Source organism: Prionailurus viverrinus, chromosome C1, assembly GCF_022837055.1.
Source record: "Prionailurus viverrinus isolate Anna chromosome C1, UM_Priviv_1.0, whole genome shotgun sequence".
In the NCBI taxonomy this organism is placed as follows: domain Eukaryota; kingdom Metazoa; phylum Chordata; class Mammalia; order Carnivora; family Felidae; genus Prionailurus; species Prionailurus viverrinus.
This window is the reverse complement of record NC_062568.1, coordinates 165,545,661-165,560,809: the sequence shown is the minus strand read 5'-3', so window position 1 is coordinate 165,560,809 and position 15,149 is coordinate 165,545,661. Positions and strand designations below refer to the sequence as shown.

General features: G+C 41.9%; 1 protein-coding gene across 1 annotated transcript in view; it reads right to left on the bottom strand.

Moving 5' to 3' along the window:
- Window positions 1–15,149, bottom strand: part of CC1H1orf87 (chromosome C1 C1orf87 homolog) — an 80,787-nt gene that overhangs the window by 7,263 nt on the left and 58,375 nt on the right. Inside the window, 3 exon segments of the mRNA XM_047872135.1 lie at window positions 1,216–1,423; window positions 4,955–5,034; window positions 14,465–14,529. Coding sequence (XP_047728091.1) covers window positions 1,216–1,423; window positions 4,955–5,034; window positions 14,465–14,529 — 353 coding nt within the window.

Below are 15,149 nucleotides of genomic sequence, written 5' to 3'. Positions count from 1 at the left end.
GGGTAACTCGCACTTTTGCCAGAAAAGTCTATTTCATTCCTTTGTACGTAAACTGTGCTTTATCCTTAACGGTTAATTTCACACTAGCATAACCTTCCCAGATCACCTCACTAGGAAGGAATTCGCCTTTCTCTGAATGCTGACATAGCACACTGTAATGGTATTTATCACCTTCCATCTTGGATTTATTTATGTATTTATATTCATTTATTTGTTCCCTCAAAAAAAAAAAAAGTTGAATAAGGGTGCCTGGGTGGCTCAGTTGGTTCAGTGTCCGGCTTCAGCTCATGTCATGATCTTGCATTTTGCGGGGTTTGAGCCCTTCGTTGGGCTCTGTGCTGACAGCTCAAAGCCTGGACCCTGCTTCAGATTCTGTGTCTCCCTCTCTCTGCCCCTCCCCCACTTGTGCTCTGTCTCTCAAAAATAAATAAACATTAAAAAAAATTAAAAAGTTGAATAGAATTATGCAAGGTACTAGAGCTAAAAAAGGAATATAGTCTACTGGTGATATTGTAGTAAGTCTCCAGATAAAAAAAATACAATATATCAAACAGGATAATGGTTGTTAAAGAAGTCTAGGAGGCCAGATAAAGGTTGGCCTAGATCTTTCTTGGGGAAATCCCGGGAGTCTCAGAGGAGTAAAGCCTGAGTTCTAACATAAAACATGTTTAGGCATGAGCTAGCCAGGCGGACAAGATGAGGAGTTGGCAGTGGGTAAGGTAGGAAGAAGAGAGGTGGACGCTCAGACTGGGCATAGGGTTAGAAAAAGAGCAGCCACAGGGGAAAGCATAGCGTGTTTGAGGAAGACAAGTTCTTCATTATGACAGGGTAGGATATGCTGAGAGAATAATGAGTTGAAGGAGAAGAGACTGGTCAGGTGGACAGAACCAGCTTTTGCCTTGCTAAGGAGTTTGGAGTTCAGCCTGCCAGTGGGCACGCTGAAGGTTTCAGCCAGGAGTTTACAAGATTGGATTATGGGTTGGACTCCAGGAGTTGATGGAGGAGGATCAAAGACACAAGAGACTGTAAGCAAACTGGTGGGTGATTCACGTCTGATTCTGATTCATCTTTGTATTTCCTGCTTGTGATCCCAGTGCCAGTGCACGTGGTTTCTATACAAACTGTACTTGGTAAGAAGTGAGAGAGAAGGAGGTGTCCACTTCCAGACTAGAATACAAATAGAAAGGTGTATCCACTGTAAGCGTCCCACTTCACCTGTATTAGTCAGGTCACACAGGTAGAGGGCATTTTCCAGCTTCCTGAACCTGTCAATCCATGTCTCATATTCTTCAGGCTCGTTCTTCATCATTGGAGTCACGAAAGGCTGTGAGATTGGCCTGACCTTCAAAGCTTTCAGGGGATCTTTGGGGGCTGAAATCTCAGCAGGAGCGTTTTCTGGTTGCAGCTTCTCTTCTGGAATTTTCTACCAAAACAACACAGGCATCTCACTGGCAATACATTCACCACAAAGAGCTCCTCCAGTCTCTTGGCCAAAGATGAGGCCACACAGCTAGCAAGATTTATTGCAAGGTCTGGCTTTGTAAAGCTAGAGGATGTGTTTCAAATCCTCAGTGCCATAGGACCATATCTGCCAATTCTTGCTGGATATAAACTACTATGTTGAGTGCGTGTGTGTGTGTATGTTTTAAGAGAAGAGTGAAATCATGACTTTCATTCAGTTTACATTTCTGATTTACACAAAACAAAGGTTTTTGTAACTGAGACATTTCATGACATCCTACTCTATTTTATACTAGTGGGGTTACACGAGGGGATGGGCTTCAGGCAATGCTTATAATTTCTTGGTGGGAAAACTTCTGCATCATGAGTGTGAGATTCTTGACGAAAAGTGATTGAAACCACACTGATATGATCTTAGGCTCCTGGGCTCATTTTAACAAAGCATAAATCACCTCTGCGATCTGTCTGTCCTATTCATTTAAGAAAGGAAGGAGCAGCCCAGGGAATAGAAGTGACTTACTAAGATCAGACTGTCAATGGTAGACACAAGACTAGGAGGAGGGTGCAGAGGTCATGTCCAGCTCTTTGTGGTGTTCTAACCCCGCGCCCTGCACAAAATAGAGATGCCTTTAGAACAGGTAGACAAATGAGTCCCCGCCATGCCATGTAAGACATTCTGTCACTTATCGTGAAGACAGAGAGTGGGCATCTATTGTTTCATCTGATCAACCCCACTTTTCCAGGAATTGCCCATCTTGTCTATCTACATGGTTGTGGAGAGAATTACCATGTATCTACATGCATGGTGCAGGACGAGGCATCTAATAATGCAAAATGGGCCAATAAACACACTTTCCAGTGACTGGGGAACTATTTGTGAGAGCTAAAGACAGAGAGATAGAAAAACAGAGTCATTCTGTGTGGGAGGTAGGAACTGCAGCAGATTTTCCACTCAGTGTATTGGAAATGCAAAAAAGATGGTCTGTTGAGAAAGACAGATAAATGGATAGTTAGACAGAAGGATAGATAGACAGAGGGTAGGAAGTTGATGGCAGAGAGAAGAGAAAAAAATATAGGAAGACATGATGTCCAAGTCCCTGAATTGGGCACACTGTTACAGTTCTATCCTTAGGCAGCATAATATGCTTGTTTACCCTTTCAGTATATTTCGTTGTTAGAGTTGGTTCTATTAATTGCAATCCAAATAATCTTAACTAATTTGCCATAGAATCATTCCTCTACCTTTGGTATAATATCTGTGCTTCCCCCAATTTTCAAGTATCTGAATTTCTCCAGTTTTGTACCTTTGTCTCAAACTTCTCATATACAAGCTGTGAAAATCCCAAAGCTCTAAAAAATAAAAATTGCAGTAAGGAACTAAGTTTTGAGTTTGTTAACAAACATGGATTAAGCTGCTGCTGGGGAATATGAAGAATTGGTTTGTTTGCAATAATAGAATGCTATATGAAATTGAACCCATATGGATGACCAGCAACCAGCAAATTTTAAGAGATTAATATAAAAGAATTCCTCTTTGATATATATATATATATATATATATATATATATATATATATATATATATATATATATTTGTCTGACCGGTGCTCATTTCTCTTCAGAAAGCTCTGAGTGCCTGGTGGAGCCAGGGAGAGGAAGGGGGTGAGGGAGGAAAGGGGAGAGGGGACCGCAGGAATCCAGGCTGGAGCCTCACAGGAGGAAGATGGCAGAGGGCTAAGCAGTAGCCACTGCCCGATAAAATCAGTGTTAACAAACAGCTGAAAGTTTTCATGAAGTAAATAAACAGGACTCTACTTTTTAGAGCCTTGGACCACTTTAGAAATCTGATGAACACTTTAGATAATCTACCCAGCTAAAGGCACACATGCATAGAGTTTGGTGGATGATTGTAGAGAATTCAAAGAGGTCATTGGATCTGAGAAACTGGTTTAAAATAACTTTGTATTTCTTCAGATAGTTCAACAGTCTCTTTGACCACTAAAGGCAGGGAAAGGGGGGATTTGTATGGACCCGAATTAGGCTCAACCCAACAAGTAACACATCCTATACTGTTTTAGTCCCATGTTATCAGGATCAATTCCAAATTCCTTACTTGGCACATAAGGCCATCCAAGTTCTTGTCCTTGTTTATTTTCTTTCGGCCCTATGTATGCATCTTTTTCTCTCATCTTTTTCCAGCCACATAAATCCAGAAAAAAAATAATGCCTTTATGTTTTATACACACTATTCTCTCTGTTGTAAAAGCCCTTCTTACCACTTATGCCTTGATTGGTTGGACTTCTACGCATCCTGCAAGACCCAACACATATTTCACTTCTTGTGGGAAGCCTTCCCCAAAGCTCCAGGTGGATTGAGGGGTGATTCTTTGTAGCCCCTTTATCCATCCCAGCACTTATTCCAGGATATTGTGATTGTTACAGTGTCTCTCTCTTCTACCAGAGTTCTAGAGACCGGGTCTGTGAGGTAGTCATTTGTGGATCGTCAAGGTCTTGTTAGTGGCTTGGCACATACTTGGTTCTAAAGACATGTTTACTGAATGAGTAAGGGGATGAAGACACAATTTTCTCTGGGAAAATAGGAAATTTGCTTTACCAAACTTCTGCTTCAATTTCACTCCCTAAAAATGGGGGCAGTGAATGCTGCTTATACAGGAATGTGAGAAGAATCAGTTATTGCAGAAATGCAGCAAAATCCTCAAACAAGAGGCAAAATAAAAGAGCAAAGTATATTTTTTATAATCTTATTCACAACAGACTTAACACTCAAGGAGAAAAGCATTTGCTGTTGTTTCTTGCGTGGCAAGAGGCTTGCCAAAATGGATACTATTTTCTAAAATATTTCAAAGTGTGAAGTGCATGAAGAGGCCTCCCGTCATTTTAAGATGAATTATGTTCTAATCCGGGCATTTAAAAAACAACAACAACAGAAAAACTCAGGCTGTTTTTCAATTCTGTCTGCATCTTCTTTTGGCTAAGTGCTGGGAATATTAAAGCGGATTTTAACTGCTTGCCAGATTTTTTTTTTTTTTTAAATCAAAGAGCCCATTACATTTTAAAATGTGATGTCTGGGGAAAAGGTCACCCTCAGTTTCTGGAAGCTGGACTTAAGATGTTAAAATAGGTCTCATAACCATCTTTTATTTTGATGGCAGTTGGTGGATTGGTCACAGGCTTTGGAAGGACACCTGTATCCATGCTACAAGTCCAGTTTCTTGGGGGCAGATGGCAGGCCCTTCACCTCGTGTTGAGAGAGATCTGTGTGCGTACCAGCTGGGACAGGAACCAACCCACGCTCTCAGAGTTCTTCCTCCCTCCTCTGTTGGAAGAGAGTCTCAAAGTCAAAGATAGCCTGACATCAAGGTGTTGGGTGGAAATCAAAAACCCAGAAGGGAGGGCCCCACCCAGCATCAGAGAATAGAGGGCCAAGGATCATTGAAGCCCTTCCCCAAGCTCTGGGTAGCCAGGTGCATACCATATGTTCTGTTCTGCCTTGAGATATCTTAGCAGCTTCAGCCTGCATGGTAGTGGCAGAGGTTTCTTTTGCTTTCTTTCCTGGACAAGAAAGAAAAAAACCGAAGGGTTTAGTTTGGCCTCTTCATTTTAGTACATACACATACCTACAGAGGCAAAGAGAATGTTGAAGCTCTGTTATGGGGTTGGCACTGTGTTGGGTGCTAGGGATCTACTGGTAGATAAAAGAGATCCAGGGGTGCCTGGGTGGCTCAGTCGGTTAAGCCGCCGACTTCGGCTCAGGTCATGATCTCGCGGTCTGTGAGTTCAAGCCCCGCGTCGGGCTCTGTGCTGACAGCTTAGAGCCTGGAGCCTGTTTAAGATTCTGTGTCTCCCTCTCTCTGACCATCCTCCATTCATGCTCTGTCTCTCTCTGTCTCAAAAATAAATAAACGTTAAAAAAAAAAAAAAAGAGATCCGGTAGCTGCCTTGATGGAGCTCACGAAAGGGAAGCAGATGCTCCAAGTTATTATTCAGTTACAAACTACCAGAAACACAACAAAGGAAAATGTGAAAATATTTGAACATATATTGAGGTAGTGGTGAGAGCGGTGGAGGATATGAGAAGGCTCCTTGGAGGAAGGTACACATAAACTGGGGACCTGAGGGGTGAATAGGAGTTTCCAGGTAAAAGTGATGCTTGTGGTGATGCTGGGCAGATTCCTTCAGATAAGCAGAGACAACAGCCCATAGCGCTGCCTTGAATCAGGAGGGCTTTTGCAGCTTGGAGAGTGGCAAGGGCCCTCCTTTCATGGTTCTGCCTCTTTACAGAGAAGCAGGAACTTCTGCCCCTCTCTCCACGCAGGTGTGTGCCTCAAGGCTCCAGTAAAAGCTTTGCCTTCCTTGCTCCTTTCAGTGTTCAGAAGTGCTGTACAGGAAGAGGTTTGGACATCATTCCTAACCCAGGGAGTTCCACTGCCCAGAAACTACTTGCTCAGGCTGCTGCCTTCACGAATAGAAGAAACTTCCTTAGGATGCAGGAAAAAGACACGAGGCTCTTCTGCTGAAATCCTCTTAGGCTTATTGTGTGTATCATCCATTCATCACTAGCCGCTTCCATCACACTGGGTGACTCACTCATTTGTTTCACAAATCCATGCGACGACCACACAGTACAGATTTCTGGGGACTTCAGCTTCGATGTTTAGTGCGTTGTTCAAATATGCCATTAGCAAATAGCTGTTGTTCCTGAGTGGGGTCTCACTACTTTCAACAAAAATGGTTCAATCAATACATTGCACAGAAAGGTGGAGAGTGGAGGCTCTGGTCTTGGGTTGGAGTCCCGGCTCCTGTCTCTATCAGCTGCGTGGCCCTGGGCAGGTTCCTTGTCACCACTGTGTCTCAGTCCCCACTTCTGTAAAAGCTGGAGAGTTTAGTGTGAAGATTAAACGAACTAGAAACTATAAAGTCTCTTAAAAACTGAGAACAAACTGAGGGCTGATGGGGGTGGGCAATGGGCATCGAGGAGGGCACCTGTTGGGATGAGCACTGGCTGTTGTATGGAAACCAATTTGACAATAAGTTTCATATTTAAAAATAAAAAGAAAAGAAAAGAAACTGTAAAGCAAACTCCTGGCACACAGCAAGTGCTCAATAAATGTTAACTAATAGCGGCACCTACGTAGGGATCCTCATGTAAATTAACTTACATTTCAGATGAAAAAGCCTTTGTTACACCTTTAATATTGTACCTGTGAGCCATGACGCATCTTCTCCCTCAGTATCTTGATGAAGGTAAGGTGACTTCATGATATCTGAAGCTTCATTACCCAGCATTAGAATAAGTACTCAGTTAGACTAAATGAAGGACCAGGTGCCCTGATTTGGAGCCTAGGAAATAAAGCCACTGAATATATAGTTCTATTCCTCTAATTCCTTTTCAGGTCCTATGGGAGGAGGAATTTCTTCTCTTCATTTCTTTATTCCCCTGTACCTAGCCCAGATGCTAGAGTAAGACTTAATAGATGCTTAATGAGAATCATGATAGCCAGTTCAGGCAGCCCCTTTGAGGCAGATCCGATTTAATCAGCTGAAAATTTGCCATGGGAACCCATCATCACCTAGTAGCGCTGGCCCCTGCTTATTTCACCCAGTATGTGGAAGAAAAGCTTTCTGCCGGTGAGAAAAGGTTCCAATTACTCTGAATGATCAAGTTTGAGAGTTAAAAGGATTCTGGAAGCAGTGCGTAGCATAAGGGCGGCAAGATAAACTTTGGTGTCAGACCTGAGTGCTAAACCTGGTCCTTCCCTTAACCAACCGCAAACTTTCAGATCCTGACGTTGTCAGTTGTGGAAAGGACATGACACCAGCGGTCTGCAAATAATATTGTGGCGATTCAAAAGAAAAAAGTTACTGAGAGAAAATACTTAACACGGGGAAGATGCTCCATGCAAGGTATTATTCTTTGTTATTGTGTTATCATTATTATATGATCTGAAATCTCATTTCCCCAGAAAACGAGACTTAGCATTAATTATGATGTGGGCACTGTTTATTTTCTGGGCACTGTTCACGTACATTATCCCTTTTAGTATAAGAGCTAGAACCTAGTCTTTGTTCCAGGCCAGTTTCTCTCTGGTGTCTGCACTTCTCTAAGTTACATTAGAAGAAAATACAGGCTAGTCTCCCTGGTCTCTCTCAAGTTTCCCTTTCTCCCTTCTAATACCTATGAGCATATAAAGAGGTAATGGTTTGCACATGTAAAAATGGTTTGAGAAACCCGAGGCAGAACTAATTTTTTTTTTTTCTAACACAGCAGGAAGGATAAATAATAACCATCTGTCTAGTCTGCCAGTTGATGATTTGTACTGGAGGAAATAAGCCAAGCTGGCTTCTAGAGATTTCCAGGTGTTGGAAGGGCCAGGTTTTACAGGGCTTCCAGTGGATTCTGATAGTCACACAGCCAGCCCTCCCTGCCCCCACCCCCCTCCACTAATGACTTGAAATCATGGTCTTCAGTGTTGGCTGCTAATATGCTACCACCTGGGGAGCTTTAAAAATTACCAGTGTCTGGACGGCACACCAGACCAATTAAATCAGAATCTCGAGGGGTGAGAACCCAGCTCAGAACTTCTAAAGAATTCTCTAGGTAATTCTAAAGTGAAGCCACAGGAGAAAACAACTGATGTAAATAAAGACTTCTGGCCTCATTGGACCTAGTGAATGAACTTTTGTGAGAAGGAAACTAATATATGTCAGATATCTCAATATATGTCAGACATTTCTCATGTGTTTTCTTACTCAATCTCAAGAATAACCCTGCAAGGTAGAAATTGTCTCCATCTTACCAAGGAGGAGACTGAGGCAACATGAGGTTCAGTTTCTTGCTTAAGACAATAGAGGTAGCGTTAAGTCTAGGATTCTAATGCATTCACTCATTCAACAGCCATTGTTAAATGCTTACTGTGGTACAACAATGAACAGGACAGAATCTTCTCATGGAGTGCGCATTCCAGTGGTGAGGGCACACAGATAGATATGTAAAAATAATGTCAAGTAGTGATAAGTGCTAGAAACACAACTGCAGCCAATTATGGGGTTGGAAAGTCTTGGCAGTTGCTATTTTAGGGAGTGAATTCACCAAAGGCCTCTTGAAGGGACATTCAAATAGTCCTGAGAAACAAAGGACAAAGGTATGCAAATGTCTGCAGAAAGAGCATTTCAGGAGAAAGCTATCATAAAGACAAAAAAGGTCACAAGGGAGGGAGGCATTCAGGCAATAGCTGAGAGGGGGGTCTTGTTGATGTGGGATGGAAAGGGAAGAGAAGTGGGTTAAGTATTAACAGAACTGAAGGGCCTCATGGGCCATGCAGGTGACTGGAATTTATTATTACTATTACTATTTTGGCTTCCATCATTCATTTCTTCTCTGGTGATTGTTCTCTTCATTATCCCTTTCTAGTAATAGCAACAATATTTTGGTTGGTGGGCACCACTCTTCCCCCATCCTGGTGCTGTGGTTTGGTAAGAATGACCCCAGTTCCAACTCTAAGCTTGGCCTCTGGTTAGTTGAAGACTATCATGGTTATCCTAATCACAGTCTTTCAACGTTTATTTATTTTTTGGGGACAGAGAGAGACAGAGCATGAACAGGGGAGGGGCAGAGAGAGAGGGAGACACAGAATCGGAAACAGGCTCCAGGCTCCGAGCCATCAGCCCAGAGCCTGACGCGGGGCTGGAACTCACGGACCGCGAGATCGTGACCTGGCTGAAGTCGGACGCTTAACCGACTGCGCCACCCAGGCGCCCCATCCTAATCACAGTCTTGATTCAAAGGTGGACATAAAAATCTAACCTAAGTGTCTGAGGCTAGTGGAGACATCCACTACGGTTTTTCAGCCAGCAAAATTCCTCTGGGAAGGATGGGCCAAAAGAGAGTGCTGTGAACATGTGATGAGCATAGCTGTCATAGCTATTTTGTTACTGCAGAAGAAGTGCCTGGAGTAGTTGGGGCACCACCAGGTAGAGCCTAAAGATGATGCCAGCACCATGTACAGCAGAGCAGAGAGCCAGAAAGAAACCAAATCTTGGATTTTAACGTTTAATTTTTTTTTTTTTTAACGTTTATTTATTTTTGGGACAGAGAGAGACAGAGCATGAACGGGGGAGGGGCAGAGAGAGAGGGAGACACAGAATTGGAAACAGGCTCCAGGCTCTGAGCCATCAGCCCAGAGCCCGACGTGGGGCTCGAACTCACAGACCGTGAGATCGTGACCTGGCTGAAGTCGGACGCTCAACCGACTGCGCCACCCAGGCGCCCCGGATTTTAACGTTTAAATGACTACATCCAACCATGCTTATAGTTCTTGTTGCTGCCAGACTTTTCATTTAGATAAACCAAACCTCTTTACTGTCTCAACAGAGTTGGCTTTTCTTAGAACTATAAGTAGTTCTAAGTAGGAATTACTGCGGTTATTTTTTTCCATAATAAAAGGGAGATTAAACTCTTAGTCATTTTTTCTGTGTTATCTTGAGTGATAGGTCTTCAAGAGACGTTTGAGGGGATCAATGAACCTCTGAGGCTACAGCTATTCCCTCCAATTCCCCCCCCCCATTAGCAGCTTTGCTATATCCCTGCTCTGTGCTTCCTGCTTTTTCTTCCTCATCCTCACTCACAGGCTCCATAGTGAAGAAATTCGGTTTGGGTATACTTCATTTTTGTGAAATACTATTTTAGACCTCATACCGTAGCATGTCTGGAGGGGTCTGAGCTCTTCTGTATTTGTCTTAATGGGAGTTAATAGCATTTCTTGGATCTGTGGCTTGAAGTCTGGAAATTTCTAAGTCATAATTGCTTCAAATATTGCTTCAGCTCTATTCTCTTCCTCCTATCTTTCTGTGACTTCATTACATGTATACTGGATTTTTTGCTGCTTCCTGTATGTCTCACATACTTTTTTGTATGTTCTATCCTCATTTCTCCTTCATGCTTCAATATGGGTATTTCCTACCAAACTATATTCCAGTTCACTAATCCTTTCTTCAGCTATGCCCAACCTTGTGTTCAACTCATCTATTGAGTTATTAAAATTTAGTTTTTATATTTTTTACTTCTAGATATTCCATATGATTCCTTTTATAGATTTATTTGCTAAAATTATCCATCTTATCCATTTTTTATATATATTAATTACAGTTTTTTAAAAAATCCATTTCCTCTTTTGTATCATTCCTGATTATTTGTAATTAAATCTGGACATTTTGTATGAATAATTCTAAAGATTTTATATGATTTTAACTTCTTCCAAGGTTTTTCTTCTCCTTTCTATACGATATTCAATTTGAATTCCAAATAATAGCTTTCAGAGAAATACTGTTCTGTCTTTTATCTAGTCTTGGGGTTGATCTTGCCAACAGGTTTGGTCTGCTGTAAACTAGTCCATTCTATATCTTAGCATAAGTCACAGATATTAAGTATTTATGTGATAATCATGTGTACATTAAAAAACAAGTTCATAGGATTCTTGTGGGTCCAAATGAGATAAAGTTTGTGATATAAGGCATATATATATACATGGATCATTTTAATAGGTTATTATAGAATCTTTGAATGAAAACAGGCCCCAGGAATGAGAAAATTCACAATTCTTCACACTCAAAATGAGTAGCTGCCTTTAGTTTCTTAAAAGGTACCTTCTTTCCTTTCATAACACTCACCTGTGGAACTAGAAAAATGGGAGATAAAATGCACCCCCCTCCCCCCCTCCCCCCACTGAGGGCCTAAGAGCACTTATCAGCATAGCTCTAGCAATACAGAATGGGAAGAGATCAAGGCATTAACTTTCTCAGTAAGCAACAGGCCATCACAACAACAATGCCACAATAGCATTGCCAAAGTCCTGTCATTCTGCAGAATGCAACATTGCCTAAAAACTTTTGTTAGACTCACACTTAGCCCTGTCAGAGCAGTAGGGTAGGTTTTTATTTCTTTCACATTTTCTGTTCTTTTTACAGATGAGAAAAATGGGTCCAAGATACGTAAAATAAGTTCCAATATAAGGTGGTTATTTAGTTGTAAAAGTGTGACTGCAACCCTTATTTTTATGCGGTTTTCTATGCCATATGTTATGGGTTAAATTCTGTCCCCCCAAATTCTTATGTTGAAGTCCTAAACCCTTGTTCCTCAGAATGTGACTGTATTTGGAGACAGGCCATTTAAAGAGGTGATTTAGTTCAATTGCAGGCCATTACAATGAGGATACCAATCTAACTGGTGTTCTTATAACTGGTGTTCTTATAAGAACAAAAATTTGGGCACATACAGAGACACCAGGGATGTGCACGCACAGAGAAAAGACCATGTGAGGATAGAGTGAGAAAGAGGCCATCTGCAAGCCAAAGAGAGAGGCCTCAAAACAACCAAGCTTGCTGACACTGACTTTGAACTTTTAGTCTCCAGAACTGCGAGAAAATAAATGTCTATTGTTTAAGCTACTGTAGCAAACTGATGCATCAAATGACCCGGCTTATATTAGGGAAAGAGAGAGTGTTCGGTTTAAATATTTGTTGTTCAGGGGCGACTAGGTGGCTCAGTCAGTTAAGTGTCCTACTTTGGCTCAGGTCATGATCTCACGGTTCAGTTCGTGAGTTCAAGCCCTACATCGGGCTCTGTGCTGACAGCTCAGAGTCTGGAGCCTGCTTCAGATTATGTGTCTCTCTCTCTGTCCTTCCCTACTCGTACTCTGTCTGCCTCTCTGTCAAAAATAAACAAACATTAAAAAATGTAAATATTTGTTATCTTTAAAAAAAAATTTTTTAACGTTTATTTATTTTTGAGACAGAGAGAGACAGAGCATAAACGGGGGGGGGGGGGGGGAGGCGGGTCAGAGAGGGAGACACAGAATCTGAAACAGGCTCCAGGCTCCGTGCTGTCAGCACAGAGCCCGACGCAGGGCTCGAACTCACAGACCGCAAGATCATGACCTGAGCCGAAGTCAGCCACTCAACCGACTGAGCCACCCAGGCGCCCCAATATTTGTTATCTTTTGATGTACTTGTTTTGTCTTCTCAACAAAAGTGAATTCTCTGAGGTTATATACTTCACCATGAAAAATGAACCCTGACCTGAGATCACTCTGTTGTCTTCTAGCATATTCCTTTTGTCTCTTTTCTATAATGGTGGGCTGGGGATCTACAACTACATTTCCCAGGTTCCCTGGCCCACTGGCTTTAGGCTGAATTCCAGCAATGGTAGACATTTGGAGGGAGATTGGAATGTGAGAGGAGTAGAAGTACTAACTTCCTGGTTTTGGAGTCAGTATCTGTCCAGCATCAGGGGAGAGCTATTGCTATCATGCTTTTCACCATTCTCAGCACTAATCATCTATGGAAACTCAAAATTCAGATTAACAGCTACAGCACATCCCATTCAGTGGGCCCAGTATTGACCACATGGTGCTCTGTCAGAAATCCAAGCACCAGCCTCATTTGTGAAGGACTGAGATTCAAACTATGTGGCGTTCCAAGAACAAGCTGTGTGGCACCTCCTTCAGAGTTCTTTCTCTAGCTGCTTGGCATATTCTCGGAGATCCTAGAATCAGCTAGGTAGGAATACTAGCCAAGGTCCTGCTATTAGTACCCTTTGTCTGTGTTCCTTTAGCCCTAAGGATGATAGCTGCTTCCTACAGCTACTGATACCTGGGTTACTTCCACTGTCATGTTTTGAATTGTGTCTCCTAACACAGCTACCACTGGTGCCCATTAATGTTGTCTTATTTGGAAACGAAGTCTTTTTTATGTAATCAAGTTCAGATGATGTTGTTCTGGATTAGGGAGAGCCCTAAATCCAACTAACAGTGATGTCTTTATATGAAACAGGAGAGGGGGATACAGATACAGAGACGTGAAAGAGACGGAGAGGGAAGAAGGCCAGGTGAGAAGACAGAGGCAGAGAGTGGAATTAAGCAACCATAAACCAAGGAATACCTGGAGCTACCAGAAGCAGGAAGAGGTAAGGAAGGACTCTTTTCTAGAGCTTTTAGCATGGCCCTACTTGGTTTCAGACTTCTAGTCTTCAGAACTGTGAGAGAATAGATTTCCGTTATTGTAAGCAACCCAGTTTACGGCACCGTGTTGCAGAAATAACTACACACACCATTCTCTTTTTGCTCTTTGAATCTCCTAATGCTTGTGCAGCCAATCCCCCAATCCCTTCAAGCTTTTGGTACCTTGTATTTTGATCCAAAAGGTAATTAGTAAATGGTTGATGGATGTAGTAAATAGACAAATCGCAACAGCAGATTAATATCAATGCATATTTTTTCACCTGTCATATTTAAAACTTGCTAATTGCTAAATATTTTGCCCGAATTCATCTTTATAATTTCACTTAATAATATGTCTTGGAAATCTTCCTGTATTTAGGCCAGCCATGTTATTTTACAGCTGTGTAGTTTTATCAATTGCATCGACTGTAATTTAATTAAATTGTCCCTGAAAGGATTTTTCATTGTTTTCCATTCTTATTTTTTATTAAAAAAATGTTTTTTTGTGTTTCCATTTTTAGAAGCATTTACCAAAAAATATTGCAATAGGCTTTATTTTATTTTATTTTATTTTATTTTATTTTATTTTATTTTACTTTATTTATTTTTTTGTGAGATGCAGTTAGGGTAAGTACCTAGCCGAAGGATTCCTAGACCTAAGGGGTTGTGCCCTTAGGAATTCTAATAAATAATGTCAACTTGTATAAGTGTGCCTTATCCATCTTAAAGGGCTATCACTAGAGAATGTTTCATGATATAACAAGACCTGAAGGACTATGCCTTTTATGACCCAACTGGCCTACAAGAATAGCCAGTGAGGCAATTCTGACTCCTGCCTTTTCTTCACTGGTGAGCCATTTACTTTTCTGGGAGCAGTGAGACGAAAGCCAACAAGCAAACCACCGCAGCAAAGCTGGAGAGTCAAGAGTAGCTGTGGGAAATGAGGGGGGTGGCGGGTGTCTCTCAAGGAACAAAGTAACCCAACTCACCTGTAGGCAAATCATGTGGCAAATCGGAGGATGCTTTACTCAACAGTTCAACAAAATTCTGCCATCTGTGCAGGGAAAAAAAAAAGCACATAGTATTGGTGGTCAATGCAGAAGCTCTGGAAGAAATGTGCAATAAATGTCAAAGTTTATGTTGATAGTGATATTGAGGGAGCCTTTTGATACCTGTATCGTTCATGGTGTAATTCAGGACACAGAAACTACTTCAGGTGTCTCTACTAGAAAGGGCTTTCATATGGGAAAATGGGTGCTTACAAAATTATCGCAGGCTCAGTAGAGTGGAGGTCAGCATCTACTGTTCTGCTCAGGATCAGGCTTTAGCAGATGTAGTCCTGAGGAAATTCTGACTGATGTCTCAGTTGCCCGTGACTGTGAGGTTGGTGACTAGGCAGTACAAGGTCCATTTTGGCTGCTGGAAAAACTGATGCCTGCCAGGGTCTGGCATGGCTACTACTGCAGGAAAATAAATATTTAAAATGTCCCTCCCCGCCCCTTCTGCCTTTCAAATCTCATGCGGTTGCATCTCACAGATGGAACTTAAATCAATTCCAGAAGGTTGGTGTCAAATATTCTTTTGTAGCCTTCCCGGGAGTGGGAAGTATTGCAATACAGGAAAAAAAAACATAGGAGGGGTTAGAAGTGGGTGCTGAGTGCAAATAGACAACAT